The 18,933-nt window shown below is 37.8% G+C and overlaps 1 protein-coding gene across 1 annotated transcript; it reads right to left on the bottom strand.

The window, feature by feature from the left end:
- Positions 1-526: 526 nt before the first annotated feature.
- On the bottom strand, positions 527-15,523 carry LOC132547439 (uncharacterized). Its single transcript, XM_060211195.1, has 6 exons — positions 15,249-15,523; positions 13,237-13,548; positions 8,073-8,375; positions 3,915-4,005; positions 3,157-3,374; positions 527-2,007 (listed from the first exon to the last, which is right to left on the bottom strand). Exons 1-6 carry the CDS (start codon positions 15,412-15,414, stop codon positions 1,712-1,714), a joined length of 1,386 nt encoding a protein of 461 aa, XP_060067178.1. The 5' UTR covers positions 15,415-15,523; the 3' UTR covers positions 527-1,711.
- Between the last annotated feature and the right edge of the window lie 3,410 nt (positions 15,524-18,933).

Consider the following 18,933-nt stretch of genomic DNA (forward strand, 5'->3'; position numbering starts at 1 on the left):
CCTGTGTATAACATCAAGTACCTGAGTACATCATATAGTACCTGTGTACAACATATAGTACCTGTGTACAACATCAAGTACCTGTGTACAACATCTAGTACCTGTGTACAACATCAAGTACCTGTGTACAACATCTAGTACCTGTGTACATCATCTAGTACCTGTGTACAACATCTAGTACCTGTGTACATCATCTAGTACCTGTGTACAACATCTACTACTTGTGTGCAACATCAAGTACCTGTGTACAACATCTAGTACCTGTGTACATCATCTAGTACCTGTGTACATCATCTAGTACCTGTGTACAACATCTAGTACCTGTATACATCATATAGTACCTGTGTACAACATCTAGTACCTGTGTACAACATCTTGTACCTGTATACATCATATAGTACCGGTGTACAACATCTAGTACCTGTGTACAACATCTTGTACCTGTATACATCATATAGTACTTGTGTACAACATCTAGTACCTGTGTACAACATCTTGTACCTGTATACATCATATAGTACCGGTGTACAACATCTACTACCTGTGTACAACATCTACTACTTGTGTACAACATCTAGTACCTGTATAAGAGTTATGAGACATCAAATATAAAATATAGCATGTTAGAGGCTATCGAGGATAAAATTATTCACTTGATCAATCCATAACTGAATGAATGAATGAATGAATGAAATTGTAATTTGTGAAAGATGAGGAAGATGATACATGTGTTCGAAAAAAAATCAAGATTGCATAAAAGAGTTGATCAATGAATGAGGAATGTGATAAAATAATGTATAACCATGATATAAAGCTGAGAAGCTGTAAACAACATTAAATGTATTACAGAGTTTCAAAAATGTAATACTGATTCAAGTAAATGGGTTACGACTACAATACCGTTTTATGAAGAGACATTGATATATCAGTGGTCACAACTAACACTAGGTTGACAATTACACAAATATTGCAAATTATCATTTAACATTTATTGTGAAGTAACTTTGTATCACAGGGCAAGCAAAAAATACAAACTGGAAAAGTAGTCTATTTAAAAATCTATTACATTGTGAATACAGAAATTCAAAACAGTATTGAATTGATTAGGAAATTTCAAATTCTTCCATGCATTACAAAAGATGAATTTGAATACTTAGTAAACTGTTACACACAACTTTCTCTTTAAAACTTGATATTGGTGGAGTAAATTGTACAGTATCTAGATATCGAGAAGCAGTTTAAGAGTTCACTGAAATTTAAACTTTAGTAGAAACATTGACATTAGCATCTTTGTATTCTTTGAAAGAAATACACCATTCAGTAGTTCTGTTGATAGGAAATCTTAAGCTAAGACTGATCTTTGTGGTTAAAACGGCAAGTCACCTAACTCTAGCTGCTGTATATAGCATGTGACAGGCCCGAAACTAACACCAGGGCAAGAGTTTGTTCTGTTCATATGTGTTATATTGAAAGTCTTTATTACAAAAGGTATTCTGCATTGCGTCACAACAACATTGTATAGGACACAGCCATCACCAGTTCATCACAGATATCAAAATCAGTAAAAATTTTTACAAACAGAATTGAAATGGTAGAATGAGCCATTATATTCCTGCATATGGCTTAATTCAGTAAAATTTTAAAATCTGTTGTCTTGAACAGCAGTATAAAAAATTATGATTAAATCTTTATTTTTAACAAATATTCATCACTACAACGGGGAATAGTCACCACTTGTGGATCCGTATTTCGACGCTGTGGTTGTGGGCTGCTGTAAGGAACCATAGGAATGCTTTGGCTGAAAAACCAGACTAATAGTTCTTTTAATCCCTGTTACAAATGGATGGGGCTGGTCCCTGTTTAAGGACGGGTGGAAATCAAAATCAGCAGTTTCCACATGTGGCTTTCTCTTCAATCGCACCATATATACAGACGACACCAGTAGAATGAACACACCAAGACAGCTGAAGACGATGGGCACAGCTAATCCATGGGAACTGTAATTATCTGAAAAAGACAGAAAGGCAACATATTTCAAAAACCAACAAACTGACATAACATCATACAGGAGACCCATAAACCTTATCACTCACATAGCTATGACTGAAATTGAAAAAGAAAAGGTAATCTACAGGTTTATATATGTATCCCAACCTTCTTCCCCGGTGGCAGCCGAACAATTTATACAAAATGGCTTTCCCCAAATCAGAATCCTGACATCCCTACAAAGGAAGGATTTCCAAGATCTTTTCCCTTATATGAGCTGAGACACATTGTGTATTCAGAATTGATTTCCCTTCACCCAGAAGGGCTTCAGACCAAACTGACATACTCCACATATTCCTACAGAAAAAGAAAACTTTAAAGACTTTGCTTTATTTTCCCTTTTGAGCCCCATCCCTCCTACCCCTACCATTTATACAAAACTGATTCCCCTTCAATCAAGGATATTTCAGATTAAACTTAAACAGAATCTACCCATTTCCATAAAGAAGGATTTGAAGAATGTGTTGTATTTTCAATATTTGGCCCCAACCCTCCTTCCACAGAAGGCCAAGAATCACACCCTCCTTCCACAGAAGGCCAAGAATCACACCCTCTTTCCACAGAAGGCCAAGAATCACACCCTCCTCCCCCAGAAGGCCAAGAATCACACCCTCCTCCCTCAGAATGCCAAGAATCACATCCTCCTCCCTCAGAATGCCAAGAATCACACCCTCCTCCCTCATATGCCAAGAATCACATCCTCCTCCCTCAGAATGCCAAGAATCACATCCTCAACCCCAGAAGGCCAAGAAACACATCCCCCTCCCTCAGAAGGATGAGACTCAAAATTCATACAAAAATTATTCACATTTACCTAAGGATGCTTCAGACCAAATTTGGACAGCTTCAACTAATTTCTTTAGAAGAATAAGGATATTAAAGGAATTTGAGCTATTTCTTCTATTGGGCTCCATCCCTCCTGCCTAAGGGGGATAAAAGATGCCAAAAATTAATCCCCTTCACTTAAGAATGCTTCAGACCAAATCTGGATGGATTTCAAAATCATTCTTTTTGAGGGAGATGGATTTTTGAAAATTTGCTAAATTTCCCCACATCTTTGTTCTCCACAGTGTCAGTGTGTTTCTGATATTATAACACATCTATAATTACCTGCATCATACACATGTACCGCACGTGTCCTGTAGTGCTGTTGACTAACATCGTTCTCTAGTCGCAAGTGGATATGGTAAAGTCCGACATGGGAGAATCCGACTTGAATGTTAATCTGCTTCCTGTTTCCTGTCACTGGAGGTTCACATGTTGTGTTGCTACAGTTACTTGAATTTGTATTAGCCTTGCACACTTCCCAGCAAATCACTGTTGGATTGCTGTAGATATACAATACACAGACTGAATCACCACATCAACTTTACAACCTCTAGCTTGTAGGAAGATATAGTCAGAACATTGTGATACAATACACAGACTGAATCACCACATCAACTTTACAACCTCTAGCTTGTAGGAAGATATAGTCAGAACATTGTGATACAATACACAGACTGAATCACCACATCAACTTTACAACCTCTAGCTTGTAGGAAAATATGGTCAGAACATTGTGAAACTGTCATATTTAACATACAGTAAATCTATTTCCTTGCTACAAATTTTGGTGATTTCCACAACAAAACAAGTTAACAGACTGTACTATAAATACTGTGATCCTTGTTTGATATCCCTGCTCTATTGACAATGATTTATGTAAACCACATACCAAAGAAGGGATTTTTTTTTTAATCTGATCAGGAGAACACTTTTATTATATGTAGCAAATAAATTTCAAATGAATGAACATTTAAAACAGATATGGTATAAAAATGGAGACAAAATTTATACACAAAGGTTAGAAAAGCTGTTATACTGACCTTGCCTGGTAGAACACAGTCAGGTTCAATAGGTCATCTACATCCACAGTACAACCTCCTGACATGTTCCATTTCACCCACTGAATTGCATCTGTAATGAGACGCTGATTATGCTACTGTGCATTGATATTTTGGCAATAACAAATTTTGTCATTTTCCTCTGTGATATAACACAGTTTATCTTGCTGTCTCTCTCTGTGATATACCACAGTCTATCTTGCTGTCTCTCTCTCTGTGATATACCACAGTTTGTCTTGCTGTCTCTCTCTGTGATATACCACAGTTTATCTTGCTGTCTCACTCTGATATACCACAGTCTATCTTGCTGTCTCTCTCTCTGTGATATACCACAGTTTGTCTTGCTGTCTCTCTCTGTGATATACCACAGTTTATCTTGCTGTCTCTCGCTGTGATATACCACAGTCTATCTTGCTGTCTCTCTCTGTGATATACCACAGTTTGTCTTGCTGTCTCTCTCTGTGATATACCACAGTTTATCTTGCTGTCTCTCTCTGTGATATACCACAGTCTATCTTGCTGTCTCTCTCTGTGATATACCACAGTTTATCTTGCTGTCTCTCTCTGTGATATACCAGTTTGTCTTGCTGTCTCTCTCTGTGATATACCACAGTTTATCTTGCTGTCTCACTCTGTGATATACCACAGTCTATCTTTCTGTCTCTCTCTCTGTGATATACCACAGTTTGTCTTGCTGTCTCACTCTGTGATATACCAGTTTGTCTTGCTGTCTCTCTCTGTGATATACCACAGTTTATCTTGCTGTCTCACTCTGTGATATACCACAGTCTATTTTGCTGTCTCTCTCTGTGATATACCACAGTTTGTCTTGCTGTCTCTCTCTGTGATATACCACAGTCTATCTTGCTGTCTCACTCTGTGATATACCACAGTCTATCTTGCTGTCTCTCTCTGTGATATACCACAGTCTATCTTGCTGTCTCTCGCTGTGATATATCACAGTTTATCTTGCTGTCTCACTCTGTGATATACCACAGTCTATCTTGCTGTCTCTCTCTGTGATATACCACAGTTTATCTTGCTATCTCTCTCTCTTTGATATACCACAGTTTATCTTGCTGTCTCTCTCTGTGATATACCACAGTCTATCTTTCTGTCTCTCTCTCTGTGATATACCACTTGTTGTCTCACTCTGTGATATACCAGTTTGTCTTGCTGTCTCTCTCTGTGATATACCACAGTTTATCTTGCTGTCTCACTCTGTGATATACCACAGTCTATCTTTCTGTCTCTCTCTCTGTAATATACCACAGTTTGTCTTGCTGTCTCACTCTGTGATATACCAGTTTGTCTTGCTGTCTCTCTCTGTGATATACCACAGTCTATCTTGCTGTCTCACTCTGTGATATACCACAGTCTATCTTGCTGTCTCTCTCTCTGTGTGATATACCACAGTCTATCTTGCTGTCTCTCTCTGTGATATACCACAGTTTATCTTGCTGTCTCTCTCTGTGATATAACACAGTTTATCTTGCTGTCTCTCTCTGTGATATAACACAGTTAATCTCGCTGTCTCTCTCTGTGATATACCAGTTTATCTTGCTGTCTCTCTCTGTGATATACCACAGTCTATCTTGCTGTCTCTCTCTGTGATATACCACAGTCTATCGTGCTGTCTCTCTCTGTGATATACCACAGTTTATCTTGCTGTCTCACTCTGTGATATACCACAGTCTATCTTTCTGTCTCTCTCTCTGTGATATACCACAGTTTGTCTTGCTGTCTCACTCTGTGATATACCACAGTCTATCTTGCTGTCTCTCTCTGTGATATACCACAGTTTATCTTGCTGTCTCACTCTGTGATATACCACAGTCTATCTTGCTGTCTCTCTCTGTGATATACCACAGTTTATCTTGCTGTCTCTCTCTGTGATATACCACAGTTTATCTTGCTGTCTCTCTCTCTGTGATATACCACAGTTTATCTTGCTATCTCTCTCTCTTTGATATACCACAGTTTATCTTGCTGTCTCTCTCTGTGATATACCACAGTCTATCTTGCTGTCTCTTTCTCTCTCTCTGTGATATACCACAGTTTGTCAGGCTGTCTCTCTCTCTGTGATATACCACAGTTTATCTTGCTGTCTCTCTCTCTGTGATATACCACAGTTTATCTTGCTGTCTCTCTCTGTGATATATCACAGTTTGTCTTGCTGTCTCTCTCTCTCTCTGTGTAATATACCACAGTTTATCTTGCTGTCTCTCTCTGTGATATACCACAGTCTATCTTGCTGTCTCTCTCTCTCTCTGTGTGTGATATATCACAGTCTTTCTTGCTGTCTCTCTCTGTGATATACCACAGTTTACCTTGCTGTCTCACTGTGTGATATACCACAGTTTATCTTGCTGTCTCTCTCTCTCTGTGATATAACACAGTTTATCTTGCTGTCTCACTCTGTGATATACCACAGTCTATCTTGCTGTCTCTCTCTGTGATATACCACAGTTTATCTTGCTGTCTGCTGTCTCTCTCTGTGATATAACACAGTTTATCTTGCTGTCTCTCTCTGTGATATACCACAGTTTATCTTGCTGTCTCTCTCTGTGATATACCACAGTTTATCTTGCTGTCTCTCTCTGTGATATACCACAGTCTATCTTGCTGTTTCTCTCTGTGATATAACACAGTCTATCTTGCTGTCTCTCTCTCTCTGTGATATACCACAGTTTGTCAGGCTGTCTCACTCTGTGATATACCACAGTTTATCTTGCTATCTCTCTCTCTCTGTGATATACCACAGTTTATCTTGTTGTCTCTCTCTCTCTATGATATACCACAGTTTATCTTGCTGTCTCTCTCTGTGATATAACACAGTTTATCTTGCTGTCTCACTCTGTGATATACCACAGTTTGTCTTGCTGTCTCTCTCTCTCTGTGTAATATACCACAGTTTATCTTGCTGTCTCTCTCTGTGATATACCACAGTCTATCTTGCTGTCTCTCTCTGTGATATACCACAGTCTATCTTGCTGTCTCACTGTGTGATATACCACAGTTTATCTTGCTGTCTCTCTCTGTGATATACCACAGTAACTTATCTTCTGATCTCTCTCTCTCTCTCTGTATATACACAGTTTGATATTACAGCTGTTCTCTCTCTCTCTGTGATATACCACAGTGCCAATCTGCTGTCTCTCTCTGTGATATATACATGTTTACAGGTCTCTCTCTCTGTGATATCACAGTATCTTGCTGTCTCTCTCAGATGAATATACCACAGATCTACTTCTCTCTCTGTTCTTATTTTTAACCACAGTTAAGTGTGCTTTGTCTCTCTCTGTGATATACCACAATATGGTTGCTGTTCTGGAATTGATATACCACAGGTTGGAACAAAACTGTCTCTCTCTGTCATGTTTATCTTGATTTTGTCTCTCTCTGTGTGATATACCACAGTTTTACTTGCTGTCTCTCTCTTGTGATATCTTCACATTCTGGATTGTCTCTCTCTCTCATGCATGTATGACAATCTCTTATATACCCATTTTTAGTCTCTCTCTCTATGATAAAATGATATTTGTTCACAAGTTTAGGAAGACTTGTCATGACAAAATTCCTCCAGGCATTATCTTTCATTTGGTTATAGGCAAACAAACCTTTCAATATCAATTTTTAGCGAAATCAGATAATTGTTTCACTTGTGACCAATCAGAATGTGCCATTATGTTTCCATGGTCACAGATTTGGAAACATCTAAAATCATATTATATGCTATGATTAGTTACAATAATTGACAAAGTTCAAATGAAATTCATGCAAAGGATGAATTTATGGTCCTGATACATTTTCTGTGTGTGTAACTATTTTTAAACATATAACATTTGACAATTAAACACAGATAATTAGTATGCCAACAAACTGGTGTTTGTCATACAATTAATATAGTTGGTATTATTAGGATACTCTGTAAGTTTGTTTATAAATAGGGGAAAAAACCTCAAAAAGCTACAATCTACTTGCTTGCCACATATGTTCTTCAGGCCAAACTGACTTTAGCAAACATTTCTACTTACATTCCTATCCAATTACGATATCCCTATATCGACAATGGAAGTGCCTACTACAGGTTAGCATGTTTATCTTTGATTTTGTCTTAACATCTTTGTAAACACTTACTTTTCATCTGCACATCTTCAGACCATTCTCCTTTCTTTTCAATGAAATCATCCAGAGATGTACTGACAGAAACTGATAGTTTCTCCACTGTTTCTGCATTCTTTGATATGAACTCAAATTTTGGTACTGATGTCTCACCCAGTAATTTTTTTCCGCTAAACCAGTGGAAAGAGGATGTTGGTTTTGTCTGGAACTTGTCAGTCAGATTCATAGTGAAATAAATCGGGGTATTTGTCGCTAGTATTTTCTTACTTTTCTGATGAGTTAGATTTTGTTTCAAATCCATCTTTCCATTCAATGTTGCTAAAAAGATGGAAACAAACATTAACTTACAATGTCATAAATATTGAAAGTTTTCTGTTATGTACACAATATACAAATAAACAATAAAAAACAAATGATAAACAATCAACACACAGTGTAAATAAACAATCTCAATACAAAATATGCAATGTATAACAAGCTCCATCAGCGCTGATATCTTCCAGATTTGATGTAAAGTTAGCTGTATGACAACTCATGTTGTTCATCCTTTTTCCATGTTGATTATACTGAATTATAGAATCTGTGTTCATGTCATATCTGAATAACCTCAACATATAAGTATATAAAACAATTCAACACACAATGTCATAAAAGTATGTGTTCAACAAGATGTTCACTATAGGGGTGTATATAAAAGATTGATGGTGATTTAGACATATATATCCATGTGTTCATGTCATTTTTCAGTACCTGTTGGGGTGTATATAAATGTTTAGATTGTATGTTAATTAGCATGTGTTTATGTCATTGATGCTGAGGTGACCTACTATAGGGGTGTATATAAAAGTATGTGTTCATGTCATTGATGTTGAGGTGACCTACTATAGGGGTGTATATAAAAGTATGTGTTCATGTCATTGATGCTGAGGTGACCTACTATAGGGGTGTATATAAAAATGTGTTCATGTCATTGATGTTGAGGTGACCTATTATAGGGGTGTATATAAAAGTATGTGTTCATGTCATTGATGCTGAGGTGACCTACTATAGGGGTGTATATAAAAGTATGTGTTCATGTCATTGATGTTGAGGTGAACTACTATAGGGGTGTATATAAAAGTCATTGATGCTGAGGTGACCTACTATAGGGGTGTATATAAAAGTATGTGTTCATGTCATTGATGCTGAGGTGACCTACTATAGGGGTGTATATAAAAGTATGTGTTCATGTCATTGATGTTGAGGTGACCTACTATAGGGGTGTATATCATGTCATTGATGCTGAGGTGACCTACTATAGGGGTGTATATAAAATGTCATTGATGTTGAGGTGACCTACTATAGGGGTGTATATAAAAGTATGTGTTCATGTCATTGATGTTGAGGTGACCTACTATAGGGGTGTATATAAAAGTATGTGTTCATGTCATTGATGTTGAGGTGACCTACTATAGGGGTGTATATAAAAGTATTGATGTGAGGTGACCTACTATAGGGGTGTATATAAAAGTATGTGTTCATGTCATTGATGTTGAGGTGAACTACTATAGGGGTGTATATAAAAGTCATTGATGTTGAGGTGACCTACTATAGGGGTGTATATAAAAGTCATTGATGCTGAGGTGACCTACTATAGGGGTGTATATAAAAGTATGTGTTCATGTCATTGATGTTGAGGTGACCTACTATAGGGGTGTATATAAAAGTCATTGATGCTGAGGTGACCTACTATAGGGGTGTATATAAAAGTATGTGTTCATGTCATTGATGTTGAGGTGACCTACTATAGGGGTGTATATAAAAGTATGTGTTCATGTCATTGATGCTGAGGTGACCTACTATAGGGGTGTATATAAAAGTCATTGATGCTGAGGTGACCTACTATAGGGGTGTATATAAAAGTATGTGTTCATGTCATTGATGTTGAGGTGACCTACTATAGGGGTGTATATAAAAGTCATTGATGCTGAGGTGACCTACTATAGGGGTGTATATAAAAGTATGTGTTCATGTCATTGATGTTGAGGTGACCTACTATAGGGGTGTATATAAAAGTCATTGATGCTGAGGTGACCTACTATAGGGGTGTATATAAAAGTATGTGTTCATGTCATTCATTGATGTTGAGGTGACCTACTATAGGGGTGTATATAAAAGTATGTGTTCATGTCATTGATGCTGAGGTGACCTACTATAGGGGTGTATATAAAAGTATGTGTTCATGTCATTGATGTTGAGGTGACCTACTATAGGGGTGTATATAAAAGTATGTGTTCATGTCATTGATGTTGAGGTGACCTACTATAGGGGTGTATATAAAAGTCATTGATGCTGAGGTGACCTACTATAGGGGTGTATATAAAAGTATGTGTTCATGTCATTGATGTTGAGGTGACCTACTATAGGGGTGTATATAAAAGTCATTGATGCTGAGGTGACCTACTATAGGGGTGTATATAAAAGTATGTGTTCATGTCATTGATGTTGAGGTGACCTACTATAGGGGTGTATATAAAAGTCATTGATGCTGAGGTGACCTACTATAGGGGTGTATATAAAAGTATGTGTTCATGACATTGATGTTGAGGTGACCTACTATAGGGGTGTATATAAAAGTATGTGTTCATGTCATTGATGCTGAGGTGACCTACTATAGGGGTGTATATAAAAGTATGTGTTCATGTCATTGATGCTGAGGTGACCTACTATAGGGGTGTATATAAAAGTATGTGTTCATGTCATTGATGTTGAGGTGACCTACTATAGGGGTGTATATAAAAGTATGTGTTCATGTCTGAGGTGACCTACTATAGGGGTGTATATAAAAGTATGTGTTCATGTCATTGATGTTGAGGTGACCTACTATAGGGGTGTATATAAAAGTATGTGTTCATGTCATTGATGCTGAGGTGACCTACTATAGGGGTGTATATAAAAGTATGTGTTCATGTCATTGATGTTGAGGTGACCTACTATAGGGGTGTATATAAAAGTATGTGTTCATGTCATTGATGTTGAGGTGACCTACTATAGGGGTGTATATAAAAGTATGTGTTCATGTCATTGATGCTGAGGTGACCTACTATAGGGGTGTATATAAAAGTATGTGTTCATGTCATTGATGTTGAGGTGACCTACTATAGGGGTGTATATAAAAGTATGTGTTCATGTCATTGATGCTGAGGTGACCTACTATAGGGGTGTATATAAAAGTATGTGTTCATGTCATTGATGTTGAGGTGACCTACTATAGGGGTGTATATAAAAGTCATTGATGTTGAGGTGACCTACTATAGGGGTGTATATAAAAGTATGTGTTCATGTCATTGATGTTGAGGTGACCTACTATAGGGGTGTATATAAAAGTCATTGATGCTGAGGTGACCTACTATAGGGGTGTATATAAAAGTATGTGTTCATGTCATTGATGTTGAGGTGACCTACTATAGGGGTGTATATAAAAGTATGTGTTCATGACATTGATGTTGAGGTGACCTACCATAGGGGTGTATATAAAAGTATGTGTTCATGACATTGATGTTGAGGTGACCTACTATAGGGGTGTATATAAAAGTATGTGTTCATGTCATTGATGTTGAGGTGACCAACTATAGGGGTGTATATTAAAGTATGTGTTCATGTCATTGATGTTGAGGTGACCTACTATAGGGGTGTATATAAAAGTCATTGATGTTGAGGTGACCTACTATAGGGGTGTATATAAAAGTATGTGTTCATGTCATTGATGTTGAGGTGACCTACTATAGGGGTGTATATAAAAGTCATTGATGTTGAGGTGACCTACTATAGGGGTGTATATAAAAGTATGTGTTCATGTCATTGATGTTGAGGTGACCTACTATAGGGGTGTATATAAAAGTATGTGTTCATGTCATTGATGCTGAGGTGACCTACTATAGGGGTGTATATAAAAGTATGTGTTCATGTCATTGATGTTGAGGTGACCTACTATAGGGGTGTATATAAAAGTATGTGTTCATGTCATTGATGCTGAGGTGACCTACTATAGGGGTGTATATAAAAGTATGTGTTCATGTCATTGATGCTGAGGTGACCTACTATAGGGGTGTATATAAAAGTATGTGTTCATGTCATTGATGCTGAGGTGACCTACTATAGGGGTGTATATAAAAGTATGTGTTCATGTCATTGATGTTGAGGTGACCTACTATAGGGGTGTATATAAAAGTATGTGTTCATGTCATTGATGTTGAGGTGACCTACTATAGGGGTGTATATAAAAGTCATTGATGTTGAGGTGACCTACTATAGGGGTGTATATAAAAGTATGTGTTCATGTCATTGATGCTGAGGTGACCTATTATAGGGGTGTATATAAAAGTATGTGTTCATGTCATCGATGTTGAGGTGACCTACTATAGGGGTGTACATAAAAGCATTGCTAATCCATTAACGAAGTATGAACTCTATATAAACACTGAAGAAGTTGATGCTAAGAGTACCCACCATTTTTATGGATCAATAACTTTAAAAAAACATGATAAAACTTAATCCTTATGATTTAATCTCAGATAGCAATATTTTTCCCATACAAACAATGGAATCTTTTCTCCACATTGACCAATCAAGATGATGTTACAAAATTACATCTTTTTTTCATATGATAGGGTGATAACATAAAAAATCGGCCAATGATAGTTCTTTTTACATAGAGGATTAAATGAATAAATTAACATAAAATACTTAATTGTTTTAATTGATTTGGAGAATGAGGCTGTAAAACTTAGATCTATATAGATTATATCAATCCTATTAATTATATTAAACAATATAGGATGGTTGTTTACCTGTTTTCTTACTCATGACAGGATGTGTTCTGTTTTATGACGTGTTCTGTGTTATGACGTGTTCTGTGTTATGATGTGTTCTGTGTTATGATGTGTTCTGTGTTATGATGTGTTCTGTGTTATGACATGTTCTGTGTTATGACATGTTCTGTGTTATGATGTGTTCTGTGTTATGATGTGTTCTGTGTTATGACATGTTCTATGTTATGATGTGTTCTGTTTTATGACGTGTTCTGTTTTATGACGTGTTCTGTGTTATGATGTGTTCTGTGTTATGGCATGTTCTGTTTTATGACGTGTTCTGTTTTACTACATACTCTACTGTATATAAAGAGGTTAAACCAACTTACATGTGAGTATGAAATGAGTGTCCCCTCTGGCCACCAAGTGGTACTTAGTATGAGTTAATTTCTCCTCTTTGGAATACACACACACCTGCATCTTGTACTTTGTGGGTATAACAAAGCTATAGGTTTGTGTCATATTTGCTTCAAAGTTATCTTCTTTCCTTAACTCCTGAAAATCTGCATTATTGTTCCAAACATACAGGAATAATGTAGAATCAGCCAGGTGTCCCGTCTTGTTGAACAATTTTGCCAAAAACTGTATTTTTGAATCCAAAACTGCAGGACCGGTATTTGTTACTTCTAACCTGTATCCACCTAGAAAAGTGAACATAATATCAATTTTACATATTGTAAAGGCTCTTCCACTGCTACAGATCTGATCTGTCAGTTAAAGTCAGGGGTATATATCTGATCTGTCAGTTAAGGACAGGGATACAGATCTCATCAGTCAGTTAAGGTCAGGGGTATATATCTGATATGTCAGTTAAGGACAGGGATACAGATCTGATCTGTCATTTAAGGACAGGGATACAGATCTGATCTGTCAGTTAAGGTCAGGGATACAGATCTGATCTGTCAGTTAAGGTCAGGGCTACAGATCTGATCAGTCAGTTAAGGTCAGGGGTATATATCTGATCTGTCAGTTGAGGTCAGGGGTACAGATCTGATCAGTCATTTAAGGACAGGGGTATATATCTGATCTGTCAGTTAAGGTCAGGGCTACAGATCTGATCAGTCAGCTAAGATCAGGTGTATATATCTGATATGTCAGTTAAGGTCAGGTGTACACTGTTGCCTTACTTGCTGCACTTACAAGGTATTTCCATAAGTTTAGGGGATTTCCTAGAAAACCAGAGGCTGCTTGTTTGGGTTGTAACATTACATGTAGTGGTGGAATATTTCTCATTGTTTTAGGGAAAATAACATTGTACTTTGTAGTAAGACATAGCCTTCTGAAGCTGGTTTCATTCCTCACAATTTGCTTCTTCAGGTTCAAAGAGACAAGTTGGATGATGACACGAAGAGTATGACTTCACTGCCAGGACTATTATTAATACAAAGCTACATAAATTTTACTTCGACCTGTTAAATCTTGATCTCAATATCAAGACTTCTGTAAGAGACAAAACTTAATGTACTAGCAGGGATGTATATATCGTTAATATACGTCCCTGGTACTAGGCACATATACAATACAGGAAAAGTTGGTTTCTGCCCGGAATCAAACATGCAGACTCTAGCTTACAAGTCTGCTGCTCTACATGTAGAATGTTACAGGTTTAACCATATGTACATCCAAAACTTGTCGCACAACTTCAAAATCCTAATATCGCTCCCCAACACATCAATCCAGTTTCACTGACTCCAACCAGAGATGTATATATCACATCTCTGCTCCAAGATACCCTCTCACTCTCCTCGAGTCTCTTGCACTTGAGTGGTCTACATTTACCAAATTGTAACAGAAATCAGTATATTCAGTAAGGACCAAGACCACAGCCTCTGGCTTGTAAGTCCACTGCTACCGATCTACCTAAAGGGAAAGTCCCTCTAGCATCAAGTTAAAAGACATTATCAAAGTACACTTAACGCTTGCCATATCATACTCAAGACTGCTATACCATGCATGGCATTCAATTGCAATACAGTAAAGAATTGCATTTCCATCCGACACAACATGTATAAAACAAGACATACAGCCTATCGCGACATGAATCGAACCTGGGTCTCTGCTGCTCTACCAACTGATACGCCGTCAGCTAATTATACATATATGTAAGGGACAGAGACACTATACGATACATATGTACACTCAAAATATTCCTGACATATATCTAGACATATGTGAAGATCAAACATATCTTCTAATTTGCCGATTGATGTCTGGTACCATCAAACATATTTACATGTACTCTGTGTAAGCCTATAGTGAGTGGGTGGAGTGGGGAGAGTTCGTTTTTCGAGTTTCAGCTATCAACTGAGCTTAATTTGTTATCCCTGAAAATGATACCTACTGGTTGGCATTTCGTCCGTTTCCGCCTCAGGTCCCTTCTGCCAGACCTTGCTGTTCCGTATCCGAACATGGTTCTGAGAACACCCCGGGACTCTAGTGTTAGCTCCTTCAACATGTGACACGCCAATCAGGGTGTAAACAAAGAACATACACCACCTCATTTCCATTGATACTGGACACGTTTACATGATCTTCGGTTTTACAAGCTGTCCGAAATCCAAACTGCAATTTCTGCACCGGCGAGATTTCCTACGAGCGCAATGAATGTAGTCTAGGTCTGTTTACATACAAGTATGAATTGGTGTACCAGGAAAAAATACCCAGTGTTGGCCCAAGTCACATGCTTGTGTTTCATACTGCAGTAGTTCAAAGGTCAAGCTTTATAAATAGATCACATAAACAAACACGCGACCAAGCCACGTGCTAATGATATCTGTATACTTGTTATATATTGTAGCGAACGTTTATATTTTATTGATTTGTCTGGACGTTATAAATTGGTTCATTCTCCATTAAATTACCATATTTAATAATAATAAGAAGAAGAGGAAGAAGAAGAAAAAAATCCACAAGTACCATGTGGAACAGAACAGAAATCTTGGCACGTGACAACTAAATGCTCGGTATATGTACGAAACATGCGTTATATATGTTTCTTAACTTGACTAGCTCATACACGAGGAGTGGGTGTTACAACATGAGATAGCAGTTTTGAAGTTTGTTTAATCCCATAAGATGATTTATTTCCAATTGTCTTGGTATGTCTTCACCTGAGCTCTTAGTTGACATTCATTACACAGAGGGATCTTTATATCATGCCAGTAGGATATTCTCACACGAGACACTGTTTAAAGTCCCAACCAACAGAATGGACAAGTGTAGAAATATATATATATATATATATATATATATATATATATATATCAAACCTATTGCAATCCATGTTGTCTGGCTTCTGTGGTACGATGTAAACAATATACATTTTCGAATTCTTCTCCATAGCCAAAAGGCCTAGGGTCATGGTACTGGGCCAGTAGCATGTTGGGGTGAACGATCTTGACCTACTTTCACGGTCACAGGGGTAAAATGTGTTGAAATCTGTAAATGATTTTTTTTTAATAACCAAATGGTCCAGCTTTATATTGGGCCAGTAAAATGCTGGAATGTAGGACTACCAAGTTTGTTCAAATGAATGACCTTCACCTTTCAAGGTCATGGGGTCAAATGTGTTGTAATCTTTTAACAACTTCTTCTCAATGTTTGGTCAGGGTGATTGACGGACAAGACCTCTAATGCGAATTCTTAAACAGATGTTTTAATGATGTGTAACAAAAACCTACAACATACAACAGTCACCAATATAGAACAGACTATAACTAAACTGAAAACAAAAGTATACATACAACTGTTCACACATGTACACTTACCAGGTCCCCCAAACGGTTCACCATCCATGTGAGTGATGTCCTCACGTTGAGCTCCATATGTGGACTACTAGATATGCGGACCCTAGAAAAGGTTACAGGCGGGTAGAAAGGGATACTGGATAAAGTCTGTGGTAAGTCATACAGTCCATCTGTCACTGGTCAGTCAATTACAGTGGTCAAATATGATAGACTACAACAACAATCTGTGTTATCAGTTCTGTTTAATTGAAAATTAAGCCTTTATACTTAGAAACAATGAAAACTTTTATATCAGTGCTGTTCTGTCTGCCTCAATGCTGGGGCTGATGAACAGGTTCTAAAACTGTCCAAAGACCTGAAGACCTCAGGTGACCGTTAAGACCTATGGGCCTCTTGTTTATTTTTAGTGGCTGCACGGAGGACATCACTCCATACCTGCCACTTTGAATTGTTCTCAATAACAAAGTCCCTACAATTCCTGAGATATTGCTGTCATACACCTCTCCACATTCTGTCCCTTTATAAGGAGTACACTACAGGTATGAGGAGGTTAGTTTTGATATGCTAAAATTTGGTGTAATTGGGATAATCAAATAGTTATTGGAAAATGTATATTTGCAACTCAGTTGATTTGGGCAGAATGGGTGCTAAAGGGTGGTTTTGGCATTTAGGTAGAGTTGGAAGAGGGATTTATAACATAGGATAGTGTGATTGGTGAAAATAGAAGGGCGGGCCAAAGAGGTGGATTGAGCTTGAGAATGGTCCTATTTTCAAGGGATGAGGGATCAGTACCTTTGTAAAGAAATGTCACAGAGTACTTGTAGGATTGATATCAGTGGTTTGATAGTGTTAGTTGACAGTAGTAGATATAAAAATAATTAAATAAGTAAACATACAATGTATTACCGGAGTCTTTACTTCATTGACCTGAGGCTAGGTCAGTTGTAAGTAAACTGCCACTAGACCTCCTCAACTCCATAGTCACTGGCATCTTACTGGCGTACACATGGCTCATGAGTAAGTTCTTGGGATTTTAAAATTCAAGATGACGCACTTACATGTATATCCTTAACAATGTTTTTTGATAAGTAATGGTGACATCAGAGTAAAATACATACACATAACCACTAAATCATATCTATTTGATTTAGGATAATGCAGTCGGTGTAAACAGTGATGACGCATATTCTGGCCATCTAACGATGCCCCAGGGTACAACAGTGATGACACATATTCTGGCCATCTAACGATGCCCCAGGGTACAACAGTGATGACACATATTCTGGCCATCTAACGATGCCCCAGGGTACAACAGTGATGACACATATTCTGGCTATCTAATGATGCCCCAGGTTACAACAGTGATGACACATATTCTGGCTATCTAACGATGCCCCAGGTTACAACAGTGATGACACATATTCTGGCCACCTAATGATGCCCCAGGGTACAACATTGTGGCTATCTAACAATACTCCAGGGTACAACAGTGATGACACATATTCTGACCATCTAACAATGCCCCAGGGTACAACAGTGATGACACATATTCTGACCATCTAATGATGCCCCAGGTTACAACAGTGATGACACATATTCTGACCATCTAACAATGCCCCAGGTTACAACAGTGATGACACGTATTCTGACCATCTAATGATGCCCCAGGTTACAACAGTGATGACACGTATTCTGGCCATCTAACGATGCCCCAGGTTACAACAGTGATGACACATATTCTGGCTATCTAACGATGCCCCAGGTTACAACAGTGATGACAAATATTCTGGCCATCTAACGATGCCCCAGGGTACAACATTGTGGCTATCTAACAATACTCCAGGGTACAACAGTGATGACACGTATTCTGGCCATCTAACGATGCCCCAGGGTACAACAGTGATGACACGTATTCTGGCCATCTAACGATGCCCCATTCTGGCCATCTAACGATGCCCCAGGGTACAACAGTGATGACACATATTCTGGCTATCTAACGATGCCCCAGGGTACAACAGTGATGACACATATTCAGGCTATCTAACGATGCCCCAGGGTACAACAGTGATGACACATATTCTGGCTATCTAACGATGCCCCAGGGTACACCAGCTGGTTCTTGGTTTTGTTAATGTGAATGTTGTCAAAGCTAAAATGGTATGAGCAAATGTTACAATGAAGATTTATAATCTAGTGTGTGTGAAAAAGTGTAGGATATTGATCTAAGTCCATGATAAAATTGTACGGGTAAAGCTTGAAATGATGTACATATTTACTGAA

The sequence above is a fragment of the Ylistrum balloti genome, unplaced genomic scaffold (assembly GCF_031769215.1).
Source record: "Ylistrum balloti isolate Yb309-2 unplaced genomic scaffold, AGI_CSIRO_Ybal_v1 Utg369954, whole genome shotgun sequence".
Lineage (NCBI taxonomy): Eukaryota > Metazoa > Mollusca > Bivalvia > Pectinida > Pectinidae > Ylistrum > Ylistrum balloti.

What these genes read in the sequence shown, in the direction of transcription:
- LOC132547439 (XM_060211195.1), bottom strand. Translation starts at nt 15,414, where the DNA reads ATGGAAATGAGGTGGTGTATGTTCTTTGTTTACACCCTGATTGGCGTG. An exon ending in TGAAGATGTGCAGATGAAAA is followed by an intron (nt 4,006 to 8,072) that starts GTAAGTGTTTAC and finishes GTCTCATTACAG; the next exon opens with ATGCAATTCAGTGGGTGAAA. An exon ending in GGTACATGTGTATGATGCAG is followed by an intron (nt 2,008 to 3,156) that starts GTAATTATAGAT and finishes TGTCTTTTTCAG; the next exon opens with ATAATTACAGTTCCCATGGA.